A 21,086-nucleotide genomic window follows, 5' to 3' on the forward strand; every position below is an offset into this window, starting at 1 on the left:
TTTTTTTTTTTTTTTTGATTTTTTCGAGACAGGGTTTCTCCGTAGCTTTTAGTTCCTGTCCTGGAACTTGCTCTTGTAGACCAGGCTGGCCTCGAACTCACAGAGATCCACCTGTCTCTGCCTCCCGAGTGCTGTGATTAAAGGCTTGCGCCACCACCACCCGGCAAAGAAGCTCTTTTAGCAGATTAGAACTGTAGCCATCATAATGGTTTACAATGAGGTGATTTAAGACACAGATACCTTTTAATACTAAGAGCCAAAGGCTCTTCTAAAATCCCATGGGGGAATCTTAAAATGTAACTTTGTTTTCAAGTTTGGCCAAGAATACTCAGACTTGACTAGGGTTTACTTAGCACCCACTATGCTGCACTCACTAAGTCCGGGTGTGTCACAGGAAATTAACGGGATATTATAATAGATGATTTTTTTGGCAGCACTTTTCAGGTTACTGAGATACTGAAGACTGATGGTGATTTGCTTAAGCTCACATGAGTGGATTACTGAACTTCCTCTGAGGTGACAGCAAAGCCCATCTTTTTCTGTTATGCCAAGCACTGCTGTTTGGAAAGAGAACTGAAGTTAACTATTGGGTCTAGAAAACAGTTGACTTTTATTTTTGAGACAGAATCCAGCTTATCTAACCCAGACTGGCCTTGAATTTGAGAGCCTGAGTTTAATCACAGAGTGCTTGGATTACAGGTATGTGCCCCTCTTAGCTTTTTGTTTTGCTTTGCTTTGTTTTGATTTTTGAGACAGGCTGTACGTCTAGGATGCAGAGGTGCCCAATCAAAGCTTGCAGTCTGTTGCTGTTGCTATAATCTGAAAGAGACTATCAGAAATCCGAGTTCCCAGGTGTGTATCAGGACCTGTGAGAACGAGGCAACTCTGTACAAATAATGAATGAGTTCCAGGATATTCTTTGTACAGTGTGAAAGTGATGTTGTCAAGAGAGTGTACAATAATGCCAATTTTAAGTGGATATACATGCACGCATATGTATTGCATATAAGGACATAGAATGTGGAAAGTGTAGAATGAATGTGAAAGTCGGGGGATGGAAAATAGAAGTGAAAATTTATTGTCCACTGGCTCCAGAGTTTCAGTTTCACACTCTGTGAGGTTTTTTGCAAACTAAATAAGCAGTCTTCTCCTAAGCTTCATCTTTCAGCCCTAAGCTTTTTTATGTTTTTTATGACAAAAAGTTGTAAATTTCTCTTCTGTCTGCATGTATACCTGCAGACCAGAAGAGGTCGCCAGATCTCATTACAGATGGTTGTGAGCTACCACGAGGTTGCTGGGAACTGAACTCAGGGCCTCTGGAAGAGCAGCCAGTGCATCTCTCCAACCCGCAGGCTTGCTTGTTACAACAGAGCTTGTTACAACAAATTGAATGCTTTTTGGATTCAGGTTAAACACTTTGGTGATGATGCCTGCCTTTCTGTCTGTTGTTTTCCCACTGTTAGTGATACTGAGATTGACTAAGGTCACCATTTTTGTTTGTTTGTTTTAATAGTTTTTAGCTTTATAGCCATAGCTGACTTGAACTTAGTAGGTAGACCAATCTTGCCTTGAACATGCAGCAGTTCTGGCTCTGTGCAGCATCACCTCCATTGTTAAATTGTCTATCAGCTCTTCTGTGTCTTTAAAACTGTTATACACCTAGTATTTCCTATTCAAAATGTAATTGAGTGTCTTCAGAAAGGCAAAGCTCATGGTAAGAAATTACTATTTTTAACCTTTTTACATGTATCATGTGTCCACGCTAAGTGTGGGGTTCCATCCCCAGTCCACTATTCCATTTATCTATCTATCTGTCTATTTATTTATTTTGGCAAGGTATCTCAGGCTGGCTTGAAATTTACTCTCTAGACCAAGCTGGTATTGAACTCACAGGGATCCACTTGCCTCTGCCTCCCTCATTCTGGACCACTGTTCACTTTTTATAAAGAAATTGAAGTTTGAAATTAGCTTTACTTAAACCCATGTGGTGTTGTCTAATTTGGAGTCTCTGCTGTTTCCTACCATGCTCTATGGTAGGAGACTGGGAAGTGAGTGTGGAGTGTAACTCTAGTGCTACTTGTGCTTTCGTTTGCTGTTGTTTTTTGAGACAGTCTTACTATGTAGCACTGCTAGCCTCATGCCTCAGCCTCCCTGGTGCTGGGGTTGCTAGTGTGTGTCACTGTGTCCGTTTTGAGATGATCATACATTTTAAACTTTTAAGATTACTTACGTATGTATACACATGTGCTGCAGTGCATGTGTGGAAGTCAGAGGACAACCGGCAGGGGTTGGTTCTTTCCTTGTACTTTATGGTGTCCTGAGATTGAATTGAGGACATCAGACTTGGCAACAAGTGCCTTTACCCCCTGAACATCTCACCAGTCCAGCTGTGCTGTTTAGCTTCAGAAGGTCATCCGAGGTTGGTTACTAGGATATTTTGAAAAATCATATATACAGCAAGTGCTATTCATGGTTTTTATGGTTTTTTTTTGTTTGTTTGTTTTGGTTTGGTTTGGTTTTTCAAGACAGGGTTTCTCTATGTAGCTCTGGCTGTCATGGAACTTGCTTTGAAAACCCGGCTGGTCTTGAACTCACAGAGATCACCTGCCTCTGCCTCCCAAGTTCTAGGATTAAAGGCATGCACACCATGCCTGACTTATTCATGTTTTTTTGGGGGGGGGAGTTCGAGAGGGTTTCTCTGTAGGTTTGATGCTTGTCCTGGAACTAGCTCTTATAGACCAGGCTGTCCTTAAACTCAGAGGTGGCTGTCCCTGCCTCCCCGGTACTGGGATTAAAGGCGTGTGCCATCATTACCCAGCTTATTCATGGTATTTTTAAGCAGTAATACAGTCAATATCAGTTTGTTTTTATAGTTGCTAAATCATAATTTCATGTTTTTTAATAAAGTCATGCTAAAGAATATATATTGAGGTACCTATTTCATCGTAAATCACATTTATCTTTTATTTTAATTAGCACATTGTATTGATGTTTTAAATTTCATATGTGCAGTAGGAAGTTGTGGTTGAATAAGAATTGTTCCCCATAGGCTCATCTCTTTGAATGCTTAGTCACTTTTGATTGGAATAGGAGGTGTGTCCTTGTTGAAGGAAGTATGCCACTGGGGAGGGCGGGGGGGGAGGGGGGGGGCTTTGAAGTTTCCTTAGCACCACACCTACCTGCTGCCATGGCCCCTGCATAACAGACTGAGCCCCTGAAGCTGTGAGCAGGCCTCTAGTTAAAGGCTCTCTTTTATCAGACTTGCCTTGGTCATGGTCTTCACAGCAGTAGAACAGTGACTAAGGCAGAAGTATGGTTTGAATTTCATGCTAGGAAGAATGAGGTGGCACAGGAGATAGTTACAATAAAAAGTGGATAAAGGGTACCTGTTAAGTGTTTAGGGTGGAGTCTTGGGCATACTGACCCAGGCAAACCCTTTACTGCTGAGCTACTTCCTCGCCCACATTGTTTTGTTTTTGCAGGGTTAGGAATCAAAACCAGAATTCGGTGCATAGTAGGCAAGCAAGCACTTCACCACTAAGTTGTATTCAAAACTATCTTTTTCTGATCCAAATAACGTCATTCATAGAGTAGAGAAGTCAAAGAACTATGTTCATCCATATTAGCTGAGCAACCAGAGGAAAAATAGGCAAAGGGTTTAAAGGAGGTAAAAGGCAATTTTCCCAATTATATCTGTCAAAGCTGCAACATCTTCATGTAAAATACAAATGTTGGAGGCTTTTTTAAAAAAATTGCTTACTTTAGAGTTAACCCAAGTCCTTTGGAAGAGGAGTTAGTGCTTTTAACTGAGCCATCTCTTCAGACCTGGAAGCTTTTTTTTTTTTTTTTTTTTTTTTTTTTTTTACAAAATATGTATTTGAGTGTGGACAGGTGCTTGTGAGTACAGTAGGTGCCTGTGGGAGCCAGAGGTTGTTGGGTCCCCGTGGAACTGAAGTTGCAGGTGATTGTGAGGTGCTTGACATGGGTACAAGGATTGAACTTGGGTCCTCTGCAAGTACTTTTAATCGCTGAACCATCTCTCCAGATGAGAGCTTTTGGTCAGTGACCAAAAAGCTTCAGTCAGTTTCTGTCCCTTTGTGTCCCTCTACTCCAAGGCATTTTGATACAATCCCCCCCCCTCGATTAGGTTAGACCTTAGTCTACATGGATCGGGAAAATACTATAAATTTCCCACTGGCTCCTGTGGCCCCCAGGATGTGTCATAATACGTATTGGCCAGGGGTTAGGGAGCCAGGTGTGGTAGCACATGTCTGTGCTCCCAGGCAGGGGCAGGAGGACTGGAGTTTCAGGCCAGCTTGGGCTATGTAGAGAGAGACCCTATCTTAAAAAAGAAAATACAAATACACAAAAACCACCCATAGTTTGTACACTATCAAAGCCTCTTTTGGGAAGTTGTTCGTCTTTGGAGATATAGCTCAGTGGCAGAGTAGGTACTCTGGCATTTGTATGACACTGGGTGCTGTAAGTACTGAAAAACAAAAGTCTAAAGCCAAGTGTGGTAGTATACTTGTAATCCCAGCATTTGGGAGGTGGGGGCAGGAGGATCAGGAGGGCAAGATCATCTGCATAAAGAGCTCTCAGCCAGCCTGGCTACCTGAGACCCTCTCTTTAAAAAAGTTTGCTGATCAGATTCCAACCTGAGGTTCTAACCTGGGTGCTGAGATCATCCACAGCAGACCCCATTTCCACTCCTGTCCCAAGTGGTGCTACATGTTATCAACATCAGAATACTTAAAGCTACATTAAGTTAAAGTTAAAGATTTTAGTGTTCTTTTTTGCAGAAAGGGTATTCATGTCTGAGTGCTCACTCATGGGTGGTGGTGTGCCCATACAGCATGTGGAGATCTTTAGACTCCTTCTCAATGTTGGTCTTACCTTTCTGGCCTGCAGACTTCTGGAGACTGTCCTACCTCTACCTCCTGTCTCCCTGTAGGGGCACCCTGTGTACCAAAGTATCATTTTTTTTATTAAGACCCACTCTGTAAAGTGAGGCCCTCCCAAAAGTGTCAGCCAGCTCAGGCAACCAAGGGGTAGAGGCAAAGTTGTTCTGTTGCTTCCCGATTGTCCTGTCTTACCAGAACTCCCATTAATTTCTGTCAGGGTTAAGGTGAAGAATAAGGAAATTGCCTGTAGGATTCAAGAAAGGGATTTTAACCTAATTATTACTCCTCATCTTGCCCCCTCCCACACACACTAAGTTAAGTTAGTGTTTTATAGCGAATTGTCACTTGGAGTCTGCTCACTTATAAAAGTTTCTTTGGGTGACAGTGTTTTAAATACAGTTCTTAACACTAAGAAGTGTTTTCAACTAGAGCCACGTGATAAATATTTGGAGATCCGCCTGCTTCTGCCTCCTGACTGCTGGAATTAAAGGCTTGCACCACCACCTTCAGCTGTTTGTTTTTCAAACTTTAGTAGATGGGAAGCTAGAATTTATATTTATTGAGATTGAAAGATTGAGAGAGTGGTAGAGTGAAAAGTGAATTAAAGATGCGATCTAGAAAGGTTACAGAATGTCTCTTCTTTGTTACAGGTTGACATTGAAAGCTTCAGATCTGGTCACTATGGTCCTAGAGCGAAAATGCATCTTGTGCCACATTGTGTACGGCTCAAAAAAGGTAACGATGAAGAAAGAGCACCTGGTGCATTGTGGAAACTTTGTTCTGAAGCCATCTTAAAAATAGTTAAAACTTGATATTTAGAAATTTAAGTTGTTGCAATTTTATTGTTTTGCTGTGCAACCTTAGAACTGCTATGTCCTCTGACCTCAAATGTTAGTGATCTACCTGCCTCTGTCTCCCAAAGTTTGGGAGTGCCGTCACACTGCATATGCAGTACTGGAGACACATCCGTGGTCTCTGCGTGTTAGGCTCATCCTACCAGCTCATCTGTAATCCATTCCAGGAGAATTATTTTATGTGTTAACCTCTACTCAGAATTTAGGGTTCTCAAGGGTATAGAGAACTTTAGCAATCAGTTAAAGAGGAAATATCTTACAATTCAAGGTACTTGAGATTTTATTACTTTGTGAAATTTTCCTTTTTTGTCTATCCCAGGGACTTTAAGTGTCTTAGGCAAACACTCTGCCTTGTGAGTTATATCCTCAGTCCATAAATCATATATCTTTTGGTTCACAGATGTTTAACAAATAGTGCATTTATTATATGCATTTTATTTTTTTGTATATCCAGGCTCAAGAAAAGTATAGTGCAGCCAGGTATATTAATGTACACCTTGGGAGAAGAAGCAGGAGGCCAGTCTGGTCTACATAGTATATCTATGTAGACCTACATAGTATATCTATGTAGACCAGGTATAGTATAGCAAAGGTGGTGTTAACAGTATCCAGAATGTCCACAAGGTGAAGCAAACAGCCAAAAGGGGGAAAAACAAACACCCAAACATGTGAGGAGGAGGGCTGTATGCATGTGTATAAGTGTAGACCAGGCTGAGCTTTTTTCTGTGGGTGCCAGGGATTCAAACTCAGATTTCATACTTGTGCAATAAGTGTTCTTATCTGAGACGTCTCCCTAGTCCCCAAAAAACAAGCTTGCTTTGTTTTGTTTTGTTTTAATATTTATTTAACTTTATATGTACATTTTGTATGAAGGTGTCAGATCTCCTGGACCTAGAGTTACAGACAGTTGTGAGCTGCCATGTGGGTGCTGGGAATTGAACTCTGATCCTCTGGGAGAGTAGCTGGTGCTCTTAACCACTGAGCCATCTCTCAAGCCCTGTTTTTTTAAACAATATTTTTAGATTTACTTATTTTCTATGTATGAGTTATTTTACCTGCATGTATGTATATGCACCATGTGCATGCCTAGTACCCGAAGAGGTCAGAAGAGGATGTTGAGTCCTCTGCACTGGAGTTATAGGCAGTTGTGAGCTACCATATGGGTGCTGGGAACTGAACCTGGGTCTTCTGGAAGAGTGGCTAGAGATCTGCTAAGCCATCTCACAAGCCCCACAACAAACTTTTTAAACTAAAAGAATTTGCTTATGCTTCAGGGAAATTGGTTACAATTTCTCACTTTTTTTGCCTTTTCTTTCTGTTGTTGGGAGGCCACTAGTTAGTTCCTGGCCGCTTAGCCTCAAAATAATTATACAGAAACTGTATTAACTAAATCACTGCTTGGCCCATTAGCTCTAGCTACTTACTGGCTAACTCTTACTTATTAATTTAACCCATTTCTATTAATCTGTGTATCATCATGTAACTGTTGCTTACTGGGCAAAGTTCCGGCATCTGTCTCCAGTGTGGCTACATGACTTCTCTGCAATTCTATCCTTTTTTCCCAGCATTCAGCTTAGTCTTCCCCACCCAGCTCAGTTCTATCCTACCACAGGCTCAAGACAGTTTCTTTATTTATTAACCAATGGTATTCACAGTATACATACAGAGAGAAATTCCACATTGTCTTTCCTTTATTCTTTGCTTTGAAAGTAATAGTGTTTGCTTCAGGTTTTTTGTTCATTTGTTTGTTTTAGGTTTTCTTCATTCTTAAAATGTATTATTATTGTTGTTGTTTGGTTTTTCGAGGCAGGGTTTCGAGGCGTAGCTTTGGAGCCTGTCCTGGCACTTGTTCTATAGACCAAGCTGGTCTGGAACTCACAGAGCTCTGCTTGCCTCTACCACCCAAGTGCTGGGATTAAAGGCATGTGCCACCACTGCCTGACTTCTTTTTCTTTCTTTTTTTTTTTTCTTTAGCATTTCACTATGTAATTGACTGACTTGGAACTTGCTGTTTAGACCAGGCTAGTCTCAAACTTTCAGGGATCCTGCCTGCTTCCTGAGTACTGAGATTATAAGGTGTCATCTTGACTGGCTATTGATGGAGTTTTAAATTCTATATGCTGTCTTTAACTTGATTCAGTTTTCAGATGTGTTTTGTCCTAATTGATGATCATTTACAACTAGAAAGGGTCACTTGTACAGCTCTGTCGAAACGAAGCTTTGTAGAGATAGAAAGGAAACAATCCAGTAAAATCACCATTTAAAGGAAGTGTTTTGGAACAGCTGTCCCCTCTATCACACTATAGAAGATAAAGAACAGTGTACTGTGGCATGGTTACACGGTTTCTGACAAACTGTATGTGATGAAGAAATGCATTATGTACTCATAACATGATGTTTGTATCAGATCTCCTTGGGTTTGCATTTCACCACTTGGTTTTCACATTTACTCCTTCGGTGCTCAGTTCTGTGTGTAGGGCATAGTAAGCACTTGGGGAATACCTGGTGAATAAAGGGTTAGCTTCTCTGCATCCTTGAGTCCTTCTGGAGTTAATACTCAGTGGTATTTTGTGGTTTAAGTGGGAAAGTGCTTGAGTCAACACAGAATATGGCTTGCATAATCAGTTGAGTTGTAGCTGTTTATTAACTATATAAGCAGACATTCTCTAATTATATATGAAATGTTTGCAGCTCTCTAAGTTGCATGTATGTGCCTTCGGGTCTTGCTGTGTAGCTGATGTTGAACTTGCTATCCTGTCTCCTGAGTGCTGAGATTATAGTTGTATGCCACCATGCCCAGCTGTGTGCATGTGTTTTAGTGAGAGTTTCTGCACAGATTATTTTCTTCTACTAAAGGTAAAATGAGAGTTAGAACATTGCAAAGCTTTAATCTTTCCTTTAAACCCAATAAACTAAGTAGGGAAGTTGTAAAGTGGGTAGTCAGAGTAGAAGAGTGAGTGAATTTGCCGTGTCTGAACTCCAGATCCGCCTGCCTTGACCGCTTGAGTACTAACTAGGTCCAAGTGTGCACCATTGTGCCCAGCTGGATTCAAAGTGCGGAGGGCTTTTTGTTGTTTATTAAAGACTAATTATTTTATTTTCTGTCTATGGGTGTTTTTCCTGAATATACATTGTGTGGTGAATGTGTGCCTGTTGCCTACTGAGGCCAGAAGGTGGAACCAGATCCTCTGGAACTGAGGCTGTAGAGAGTTGTAAGCTCCCTTGTAGGTTCTGGAATTGGAGTTCTCTGTAAGAGCAACAAGTGCTGTTAACTGTTGAGCCATGTCCATAGCCTCTCAAAGTGTGTGGTTTTCAGGGGGGGAAAACTCCATAGAGATCCTCTACTTGTTTACTTTTTAAATTTTTTGATATTTTTGTTTATTTTCTATATTAGTGTTTTCCCTGAATGTGTATCTATGCCCCGTGTGCATGCAGTCCCTGAGGATGCCAGAAGATGGCACCAAATCCTTTGGGACTAGAGTTGCAGATGGTTGTGAGCTGCCCTGTGGTGTTGGCTAAAACCGCTGAGCCAACTCTTCAGCTCCAAGAAAGAGGCTCTATTTTTTAATACCTATCTATAATCAACAAATGTGGGTTGTTTTTTGGTTTTGGTTTTTCATTTCTCTGTGTAACGGCTCTAGCTGTCCTGGGACTCTCTTTGGAGATCAGTTAGCCTCGAACATGGAGATCAACCTGCCTCTGCCTCCCAAGTGCTGGGATAAAAGCCGCCACTTTAATCTCAGCACTTGGGTGACAGAGGCTGGCAGATCTCTGTGAGTTCAAGGCCAGCCTGGTCTACAGAGTAAATTCCAGGACAGGCTCCAAAGCTACAGAGAAATTCAGTCTCGGAAAACTGGGGGCGGGCACGACACACGACATGCACCACCAACACCAGCCTCAGTGAATGTTTATTAACAACTTATATGCCATGCTCTGCCAAGCCTTAAGTCAGAGTTGTAGCTTAGGGACTGAAGAGGTGGCACAGTCAGTAAAGTGCTTCCCATGCTAGCACGAGGTCCTGAGTCTGGATCCTTAACATACAGAAAGCCGGTGGTGGCAACAGCATACATTCACAATCCCAGCACAGAGACTGGCCAGCAGCTTAGCTGAACTAGCAAGCTTCAAGTTTATTGAGAGACCTCGTCTCTCAGTAAGGTGGAGGGCCTGGAGAGATGGTTAAGAGTACATACTACTCTTGCAGAGGACCCGAGTTTGGCTCCAGGCACCCATGTTGGGCATCTTAAATCACCTTAACTCCAGATCTAGGGGGTGGATCCTCTAGCCTAGACAGGCACCTGCATTCACTGCATGAACACTCGTAGACAGCCACACACTTTAAAAAATGAAAGCAATCAAGAAAGATGTCCAACATTGACCTTTGACCTCTATAATCACACACAGATGTGCATGTGTTTGTATGCACACCAGCATGAACATGTACATATACTACATATATATAAAGTTGCCAAAGTACTTTTAAAAGCTAAGTGATTAGAAAGACTTTAAAAATCATTTTATGTGTCTGTGGGTCCATGTGTGTGCCTCCATGTGCATGTTTGTGCACTCCTTTACCATCGTGTGCATGTGAAGATAGGTTCTCTCCTTTCACCGTGTGGCCTCCGAGGCTCAAACTCAGGTCATCAGGCTCAGTGGCCAGTGTCCTAACCTGCGGAACCATCATCTTGCTTGGTCCTTGGGTTTTTCTGTGTGGTCCTGGGTGAACTAGAACTCCTTCTGTAGATTAGAATGGCCTCCAACTTGCTTCCCAAGTGCTGGGATTGGTGGTGTGGTGGGTCGGTTTGGGGCATTCCCCGAGTGCTGAGATTCCACCCTGAGCACCACACCTGACTGCTTCCCTTCCCCCAAACTCTGTATGTTCTTCGTAATGAAATAGAGTTTAACCTGCATAATCTGTCTTTTCCCTTCTAAGGCCAATGCTTCTAATCATTTCGGAAAACCACTAAAAATACCTAAAAATGACTTTTTAAAATGATAGCCAGCTAGCACTGGAGATGGAGGTAAAAGAATCAGGAATTCAAGGTCATTCTCAACTACTAATGAGTTCAGGTCCTGTCTGGACTGAAACCCTATCCCACAAAATAAAAATAAGCATGAAATATAGCCAGATAATTATTTATTGTGGAATCACTATTGATTTTAAATTGAGAAGGGTGATCACAAAATTTTTTGGCCCAAAGAGTTTGAATCTAGATTGTTAATTGAATATCTACAGAGGAAGTCCACCCCCCCCCAACCCTGGCATTCCCCTTGGTTAATCTGCTTTTTTGTTGTGTTTTGTTTGGAAGGAGATGGACGAACACATGCGGAGCATGTTGCATCACAGGGAGCTTGAGAACCTGAAGGGCAGGTAATAAGAACAGCTTTCTTCCATAAGTTTGCTAATGTGGGGTCTAAGTGCTGATGGTGCCCACCTGCTTATTTTGCAATAACCATCATGATGACTGTTGTCTGATGGCACTGAGTCATTTAGAATTAATGACAGTAGATCTTTGGTATTTAAAAGATAAACCCTGGTTCCTTTGTGCATCTTCTACATGGGTAGAATTCATAGCAACTCAGGCAAGTAGATTTAACAAGGTTGAGCTGGCATGAACTGGCTTTCTTACTCATAAACTAATTCCTGCATAGTGTCCTTGCAGCTAGTACTTTCTATATTTTTGCTTTAGCCAAATTAATTGTATGCTGTGAACCCCTAGTCTTGCTGAAATAGCTTAGGAAATTCACAACCTGCTAAGCTATGCTGAAGGTTATTACTGTCTGCAAAACCAAATAAAAGACATGAAATGTTCTGTTAATGATTTAAAGCTTAAGAGGTTTTTTTAAAAATGTATGTATGTGTATTCCATATCCTTTTTTCTGTGTGTCTTCTTGACTAATGTGGATTTGAAGTATAGAGATTTGATAAAGATAACATTGTAAATCCAGAAATATGAATTACACTTTACTCCATGAATAATAAAGTTTCTGTGACAATGCTATCTCACTATTTGATGTTAGTGTTAACTTTATTGTAAATCCTTTTTTGTTTGTTTTGTTTTGTTTTTGTTTTCTGAGACAGGGTTTCTCTGTATACCCCCAGCTGTCCTGGGAACTTGCACTTATAGACCAGGTTGGTCTCAAACTCATAGAGATCCACCTGTCTCTGCCTCCCGACTGCTTGCATTAAAGGCATGTGCTACCACCACCTGGCCTTTTATTGTAAATCTTACAGGTTTATCTTGTATCTATAAATTAATGTGCTATTATTAGACTTTAGCATATTATTAGCATATAAATGCTAATGATTTCATCTATCCTGGGTCTTTAATGTATAGTGGTTATGCTTAGTGGCAACAAAAAAAAGGGCTTCACTTAGAAAGACAAATATGATGTGTGTTTGCTTATACGTGGATCTTAGCTGTTAGGTATTTGATAAGCAGACTACAGTCTGTAGAACCACAGAGGTCAGATAGAATAAGGGACTGGGTGGTACAGCTGAATCTCCTTAAGAAGAGGAAGTAGAATGGATGGCTGTGTGTAGGCAGGAGGGGGACAGTAGTAATGGAGGATCAAATGGGGGGGGCAAAACAGGAGTGAGAGAGAAAACGGGGACAGCTAGAACTAAGGACCACTTGAGGCGTCATATAGAAACTTCCTAAAATATATACTTAGATGAAGACAATCTAAAGTATGTGGTTAGTTAGGAGAAAGTTCTATGAGGTGCTGAGAAGATGATAGATTCTTTTGTGTTTGTGTGAAATGTTCTGTATATGTCTGTTAGGTCATTTGGTTTATGATGTCATTTAGCTACATTTCTCTGTTTTACACCAAAACTGCCCCCTTTCATAGGTCCATAATTTGATTGCTGTTGTCCACTATAATTTCCAAAGTCATTATAGTTACCTCCACCAAAATTTCCTCCTTCATTGTAACCATCATATCCTCCTCCACCACCACACATCCACCACCTTGGTTTCCATAGCCTGGTCCACCACCACCATAGCCTCCTCTACTGCTGTAACCAGGACCACCACCATAGTTGCCACCATCACCACCTCCATAACTACCTCTGCTGCCACCACCTCCACCAACATAGCCTCCTCTTCCACCAAACTTTCCACCATGACCAAAATTACCTCCACCAACCTCCAAAGTTCTGCTCTCAAAATGGAGGGCATGATCCAAAGGAACCAGAGCAGTTGAGGAAACTGTTTATTGGTGGTCTGAGCTTTGAAACCACAGTTGATAGCTTAAGAAAACGTTTTGAGAAATGGGGCACACTTAAAGACTGTGGTAATGAGAGATCCCCAAACAAAATGTTCCAGGGGCTTGGTTTTGTGACCTACTCTCGTGTTGAAGAGGTGGATGCTGCAGGAACCAAAGAGAGCCATTTCTAGAGAGGATTCTGTAAAGCCTGGTGCCCATTTAACAGTGAAGAAAGACTTTGTTGGTGGTATTAAAGAGGACACAGAAGAGTATAACTTGAGAGGCTACTTTATATGGCAAGTTTGAAACCATAGAAGTTATGGAAGCCAGGCAGAGTGGGAAAAAGAGAGGATTTGCTTTTGTAACTTGTGATGATCATGGCACGGTTGATAAAACTGTTGTTCAGAAAACCACACTGCTAATGGGCATGATTGTGAAGTGGAAAGGGCCCTTTCTAAACAAGAGATACAGTCTGCTGGCTCACAGAGAGGTGGTGGAGGTGGATCTTTTATGACCTTAGGTATGCTTGTGTTTGGTGCACAGGTGTTTAGAATTGCAGTGTCCTCTTCGTGGATTTTCCTTTGATGAGTATGTACTGTCCTTCCCCATTTCTTCTGATTAGTCTTGGTTTGAAGTCTATTTTGTCGAACAGTAGAATGGCTACACCAATTTGCTTTTTGAGTCTATTTGCTTGGAATATCATTTTCCTTTTACCCTGGGATGATAATCTATCTTTGATGTTAAAGTGTGTTTCTTGAATGCAGCAGCAGGATCTTGTTTTTTAACCCATTCTGTTAGTCTGTATCTTTTTATTGGTGAGTTGAAAGCTCTGTAGACCAGGCTGGTCTCGAACTCACAGAGATCCGCCTGCCTCTGCCTCCCGAGTGCTGGGATTAAAGGCACGTGCAGACCGGTAGGATTTGCTGAAGGAGGCAGAGGCAGGTGGATTTGGAGTTCGAGGCCAGCCTGGACTACACATTTAAAAAAAAAAATGAAAAAATATTTTTTTTTTTAACCAAGGCATCCATTTCTTCTTTTCCTCAATGCCCGAGATTCTCTAGTCCATCTCTTATATTCTGTTGGTGAAGCTTGCCTCAGAAGTTTGCTTTTAAGTTCCTACTGTAATGGTCTGTCTGGTCCCTTTGAGAGACAAGCCCCGCCAACTTCCCTATCTGCTGAGGCAAGCAGATCTTCCTTCCACTTCCAGCCTTTCCTTTGGGTCTCTCTCCTAAAGAGGCAGCTTCTGACTCTCTCACTTCTCCTCTTTTCCCCTCCTCTCTCTTTATCTCTGTTTCTCTCTCTGCCTCTCTCTTTGCTCTTTTCCCTTCTCCCCTTTCCCCCTTTCCCTTTCCCCTCCATAACCCACTAAATAAATACCCATGTTCTCTGCATGGTGTGCCTAACAGATCTCTGTCTCTTACCTGCCACTCAGCTCCCCGCCTAGCCCGGCTGCCTTTGTGGCCCTCTGTGGTCTCGTGCCCGCTGCCTACTGCCGCCACTTGGGACCTGTGGCAATTTATTTTTACCATAACACCTAGACTTTCATTTCTTGTTTTCCCTCAGCTTGGGTTTTCTTTAGGACTCCCTTTCTTCTCTTGAGCTGTTTTCTCCATTTCATTTCACTGTTTGTGTTTTCATTAATGGATTTGTTCATTTCCTCTTTAAGGATCTTGAAAATACTCATAATGGTATTTTGAAGTCTTTGTCTTGTGCTTAAGCTGTATTGCATTACTCAGGGCCTAGTGTGGTAGGGTTTCTGGGCTCTAGTTGAGGGAGACATTGTCCTGGCTGTTGCTGTGTTTTTATCCTGGTATCTAGGCATCTGGGTTTGGTATGACTGTAACTCTAGGTGCTGATATCTGCACTCGACTTTGTTGGGCGTGTAGAATTCTTTCCTTGGTTTCTGTTGCTTTGTCTGGTTCTTAGGAGAGTGCAGTGGCTGTGGGTTGCCTGGTAGGAAATGCTTTAGTCTACCAGGTGTGATGGCTGGGGTTCCAGGGTAGAACATGTTTCTGGGTATTTATTGGAAGTTGACACTAAGGAATGTGGATGGGCTAGTGGCAGGGGAGTTGCTCCACAGGAGGAAAGCTGGGTATACCACCAGGGTTTGTATAGATGCCTGGGAATGGAGGAGAGAGGAAGGAGAGGCCACAGAAGAGGAGAGACGGGCTATCTGCTGCAGAGCTAGGAATAAGATGAGGGGGTAGTTAGAATTGGAGGACAGAAGGGACTCCAGGGAGTGCCCCAGCCAGTGCTCCTAACCATTGAGCCATCACTCCAGCCCCAGAAAATTGCTATTTTTAAAGGTTTATTTTTATTATTTTCAAGTATGTGTGTACATCTGCATGTGAGTATGTACGCATGAATGCACCTGTCTGTGGTGGCCAGAAGTGTTGAATCTCCCTGAAGTTGGAGTGCCTGGCATGGATATTGGTCTTCTGAAAGTTTAGTGAACACTCTTAACTGCTGAGCTAGCTCTTCAGCTTCCCCTAAAACTTATTTTAAAAACAAATTTTATATAAGATTCGGATGATAATGAATATAGGATCATAGAAAATTAGTCTAGTGGGCCATGTGTAGTGGCACACACCTTTAGTCCCAGCACTCAGGAGGTAGATACATAAGGATCTCTGAGTTTGAGGCCTTCCTGATCTACATAGGGAGCTCCAGGACAGCCAAAACTACATAGATTAACCTTGTCTTAAAGAGGGAGGGAGGGAGGGAGGGAGGGAGGGAAGGAAGAAAGGAAGGAAAAGACTTACCTTATTCCTCTTTAATAATCCCATTCCATCTTGCTGTCTGTCCTACCCAAACTTTATATGCATTCACAGTTTTAGATCTATTCTGTCTTGAGTGACTAGACCTCATGTGGATTGTGTGTTGCTTTGTAATTTCTTTTTCTCTTGTAAATGCCATCTTGAGCACGTTAACTTATTTTACTGAGAGGGGAGCACATTCGTACAGGTTTCCTCATATGTTAGGTGCAGCCATGACAAGTGGCTAGCCTACAACAAGTAAAAAGCATGCAAAACCCACAAAAAGTCTCAAAAACTATGTATTGACATTATTTTAAGCATTATTTTAAGGACAGTCATAACTAGTTTGTGCCTTAGAGACAAATACTCATCAACCCTTATTCCTTTTTCCTCTTAGCCTCAATATATGACTTTCTTCTGAATTTCATGTTCAGTTACTGTGCTTACAACTGAACTTTACTCCAGTGATGATCTTGTAAAGAATTATTATAAGATACTTTATTAAGTTTTTATATTCAGTTTTGAAGGCAAGCTTGACCATCTTGGTAAGTTTTCCTTGGTTTCTAATTAGGGACAAGGGGTAGGTGTGATATAAGTAGTTTCTCCAGATAGAAGCTACCGAAGACTCAAGTCTTTATTTATCAAGCAGCTGTTGTGGTTTAGTTAGAGCAAGCTTAATAAAGAAAGGCTTATGCATAGAGTATCTTAAGACTGCCTTTTGTACATGAGGGGAAATTGTGTGGTGACAGGATGGAGCTAATTTGGGCCTTTCAAACACCCCGAGGAAGAACATTGCCTTTATTAGCTATGACACAAAAGCACTGACTACATTTTTCTGTAATTACATGTTTATGCAAAGGTTTTTGTTTTGTTTGTTTTTGTTTTTCAAGATAGGGTTTCTCTATAGCTTTTGAAGCCTGGTCTAGAACTCGCTCTGTAGACCAGGCTAGCCTTGAACTCAGAGATCTGCCTGTCTCTACTGGGATTAAGGATGTGCACTACCACCAGCTAGTATTATGCAAAGTTTTTAAGCTAGCTATTAATGAAGAATTCAAAAGAGGGATATTGGTGGCTTGAATATAAGAAAAATTTCTCGACTGTAGAGATGGCTCAGTGGTTAAAAGTACTTGACTGTTCTTCCAGAGGTCCAGAGTTTAATTCCCGGCAACCACATGGTGGCTCACAACCATCCGTATTGGGATCAGACTTGTTCTTCTGGTGTATACACTAAGTACATGAATAAATCTTAAAAGAAAGAAAAATTTTTTTGCATTTTATAAAGTTGTATCAGCAATTTTGAAAAAAATTAAGGAGCTGGAAAGATGACTTAGCAATTAAAAGCACTGACTATTCTACCAGAGTACTTAGGTTTAATTTCCAGCACCCACATGGCAGCTCACAGCTGTCTGTAATTCCAAGATCTGTCACCCTCACATACATTCATACACACACAGAGATACATGCAGGCAAAACACCAGTGCATTAAATAAATTAATTTTTTTAAAAAAAGAAAAAATTAAAAGAGATAGTACAAAAGTCTCCAACAGAATGAGGCCACTGGTTATGGCAGCATTCAGTTTAGCATTTATACATTGAGTAGAATCATAAATGACATTGAAGGCAAGATGGTTTTGTAACTAAAAACAAACTTGGTTTGGATTTTGGTTACACTGTATGTATGGCATTTGTCTTATATCTGCCAAATTCTTCTGGTGCTACCCATTGTGAACAGATTCCTGTTTATATTTTAAACTTTCTGTGTTGTCGTGAGATGCTTGCTATTACAAGTTAATACTGCCTAGAATGAGCATCAGTCTTAGTTGTCTCAGAGAACATCATTCTTGATGAGATGAGAAAGTAGGTAACGATTCTTGTTTGTGTGACGGGGTCTCGCTACGTATCCCTGCCAGGCAGGTCCTAAACTCACAGAGATTCACTTGCCTCTGCTTCCAAAGTACTAGGATTTAAAAATGTGTGCCACCACACCTGGTATTGTTTAATCTTTAAATATACAGATATATACAGATTCAATTATTAAACTGTTAGCATTTGTACTAAAAAGTACAAAAAACTGTAAATTTTCTACTTTTTTTAGATTTTCAGAGATTCTTCCAATATAAGGAACAGTATTGGGGCTGGAGAGATGGCTCAGTGGCTAAGATCATTTGGCTGTTCCTGCAGAGGACCTAAGTTCAATTCCCAGCAACCACATGATGGCTCACACTGTCTGTGACTCCTGTTCAGGAGACTCAACACCCTCATATAGACATACATGCGGGCGAAACACCAATGCACATAAATAAATACTAAAAGGGGGGACAGTATTGGAGGATGGAAATTTCTTTTTCCTCTTTTTTCTCCTTCCCTCCTTCATTCCATCCTTCTGTTCTTTCTTCTCTTTTGGAGACAGGGTCTTTCTATGTAGCCCTGGCTGGTGTGCAACTGCTTGAAGACTAGGCTGGCTTTGAACTCACAGAGGTCTGCTTCTCAGAGCCTCACTGACTCTGCTTCTGCTTGTTACTGCAGTGTGAGCCTGCACTAGCTGTGTGCATGTCCTGCCATTGGGATACATTTCCAGCCCAAAAGTATTGCTTTTCTCCCTGAAGATTTATTTTTGTGTGTGTGTATATGTATATTTATGTAAATATATGTAATATAGGAACAGGTACCCACAGAGGCCAGAAAAGGGTGTCAGACCCTGTGGAATTCATGGGTCCTTTGGGAAAGCAGAAAGTGTTCTCATCTTCCCAGCCCCCATATTGCTTTTTAAAATATACCAGGCATTGTTTGAGGTTTTATAGTTTGTAACTCTGAGTAACTTATAACCTTGTGCCTTGGTATTTAGTAATTGCTTGATAAGGTGTGTGTTTTGTTTTGCTTTGCTTTAAATGGACATTCAGGTGATCTGTAACAGGAACTGTCTTCTAGTAAATGAAGCGCTCAGTTTCATGATCTCTGTTAATTCGTATCAGTTCTGCTTATTTTGATAGATTATTTGTTTATAAAAAGGATGGGTAGGTGATTGTGTTTCATGGCATATGTCTCTAGTGATTTATGTAGAGAGATAGATGTAGACATACAGATTGGGGTCAGAAACACATATTTCATCACTGCTATAAGCCCACGACACAAGATCCTGGATTAAGTTTGGATTATTGGACAGCCACAGTTTGCATGATTCTCATTAGTGCTTGCGTAGACAGGAGACATAATCTAAGGATTGCAGGAAGCTTAAAAGCAGTTACATTATTGATTTGCTACAGGTCTAAGAGGATTTAAGATTTTGCTTGTTAAGGCTGGCCAAATATGAGATTTGCCATTGTGTCAAATAAAAGAAAAACAGAAGCAATCCAGTCACCCAGTTTAGATAAAAGCCAGTTTTGCTTGTATCGGGACTGCAACATTTTCTGAAACTTGAGAGAAAACATTTGCCTAACACAGCTGTTAACTTCCTACAACTGACATGTTTTCCATTCCCTTTCAAGTAAGCCCTGCTGAAGCAGAATCTGTCACGTGTCGTGCAGACTAAGAGCATTTGCTGGGACTACCGCTGTCATTTGCCAGGGTCCGGAATCTTCCCATTCCAGGCAGAATGCCAGCTGTTCCAATTTAGTTACCCCGTTGACATTGGCTGTTCCCCTCCTCTTTGCTCCACCCTCAGCCTTCACTGGAAGAATGCCTGAGAGCTGGAGATTAAATGGAAGTGCTGTCACCAGACTTTCTGGGTGCAGCTGGCACCATGGCTGTGCCCCAGGGCAGCTTGTGTTTGCTCTGAGCCCCCTGCCCTGCCTCCCCTTTCACCATGTTTCCTCTGGCAAGATTTTAAGTACAGCAATTCAAGAAGATTTCTCCTAAATCTCATTGATCTGAAGTGTGTTGCCTCTTGATTGCTGGAAAAGAATCTAAAATTTATTTCGAAGTAATCTATAAACAAGTTTACTAAAAGTGATGAAAGGCGCATTGACATTTACCAGCACTGATTGTTCGCTCTGCCCAATTGTGCAGTGTCTTTCAGAGGAAACTAGCGATCTGGTGAGTGTGCCATGCCAGTGGGGAGAATTGAATGTCCCTCATCTCCCTCTTTCCCTAGGGACATTAGTCATGAGTGCCGAGTGTGCGGGGTCACAGAAGTGGGTCTCTCTGCATATGCAAAGCACATTTCTGGCCAGTTGCACAAAGATAATGTTGATGCCCAGGAAAGAGAAGATGATGGAAAGGAAGAGGAAGAAGAAGATTATTTTGACAAGGAACTTGTTCAGTTAATAAAGGAAAGAAAAGAACAAAGTCGGTAAGTCATTTTGTTTGTTTGGGGTTTTTTTTTGAGATAGAATCTCACGTAGACAGTTTTTCTGTTCTGGGGGGAACCTCTAGGACTTTGTGTAGCTAAGAAAGCTCCCCACTAACTGTTACATTCCCAGGCCCATGATTTGAAATTTGAAAGTAAGCCTTTAAGAGGCAAAACTTAATCTTACCTTAAATACAAAGTTTTGTTTGAGTTTGCTGTTTGGAGACTGAAGGACTATGAACTGCTGCATTATCTGTCCTTAAACTCAGTTTTGTCCTTAGACAGCTGCTGATTAATAGAGCTACAACCCTGAAAACTGTCGTCTTGAGTCGCTGTGTGTAGAGCTGTCTTATTAGTATCCAGTTTTCTGCTAGAAAGCTATGGCGTATAAGATAAGCATTGTTGAATTGACATTTCATCTATTATTCATTTATATTATTTTTCATTAAATATTTTTATGGCCTAAATAATATCTCTTAGGGGAAGGATTACCTCTTATAAATTAGCACAGTGCTTCTGCCAGATTTGAATTTTACCTTTGAAATTTTAATGACTACACAGTGTCTGGTTCACTCTGGGTGTTTCTATAAATATTAATATCGTAAATTTGAGCACTATAAGTTCCCTAATTGTACTTACCAAATTTATACCTTTGTTTATGTATTTGTGTATTAGGCATTTATAGTCTTACTTAACTGATTTTTATGGCCTTAAATTTTGTTTTTAAATGAGCAAGGCAGTCATGTAGCCATGGCTAGTCTCCGGCTTGTTCATAGCCAAAGATGATTCTGAACTTGGGTCTCTATCCACTTAGGTGCTGCAATTACAGGCATGTGCTACCACACCGGACTTTGCCCTAAGGAACTCACTTAATGAGGCAGAGAACGATTAAAATCTTAACAATTGAAGAGAAAATTTCAAACAAATTTTTAAAGATTTTTCTTGAATATTAAACCTACTCACCTTTTTTATGTTAGAGATTTAAATATAGGTAGAAAATATGTAGCTTTATGCTATGTATTAATATTTTTTAAACGTCCTTGAAGATTTTCTTAGTCTTAAAATGCCCACACCAACCTTG

General features: G+C 41.1%; 1 protein-coding gene and 1 pseudogene across 4 annotated transcripts in view; both read left to right on the top strand.

The window, feature by feature from the left end:
• Positions 1–21,086, top strand: part of Znf106 (zinc finger protein 106) — a 52,594-nt gene that overhangs the window by 840 nt on the left and 30,668 nt on the right. For 2 of the 4 annotated variants that reach the window (XM_050134252.1, XM_050134253.1), the window contains exons 2-4: positions 5,555–5,639; positions 11,065–11,126; positions 19,811–20,008. In XM_050134252.1, coding sequence (XP_049990209.1) covers positions 5,586–5,639; positions 11,065–11,126; positions 19,811–20,008 — 314 coding nt within the window. In that variant the 5' untranslated portion in view covers positions 5,555–5,585. Of the gene's footprint in view, positions 1–5,554; positions 5,640–11,064; positions 11,127–19,810; positions 20,009–21,086 lie in introns of those variants that run through there. The other 2 variants (XM_050134254.1, XM_050134255.1) reach the window with 2 other exon arrangements.
• Positions 12,703–13,679, top strand: LOC126494614 (heterogeneous nuclear ribonucleoprotein A3-like; annotated as a pseudogene).

Source organism: Alexandromys fortis, unplaced genomic scaffold (assembly GCF_014885135.2).
Source record: "Alexandromys fortis isolate MF-2015 unplaced genomic scaffold, M_Fortis_MF-2015_v1.1 scaffold_6, whole genome shotgun sequence".
Lineage (NCBI taxonomy): Eukaryota > Metazoa > Chordata > Mammalia > Rodentia > Cricetidae > Alexandromys > Alexandromys fortis.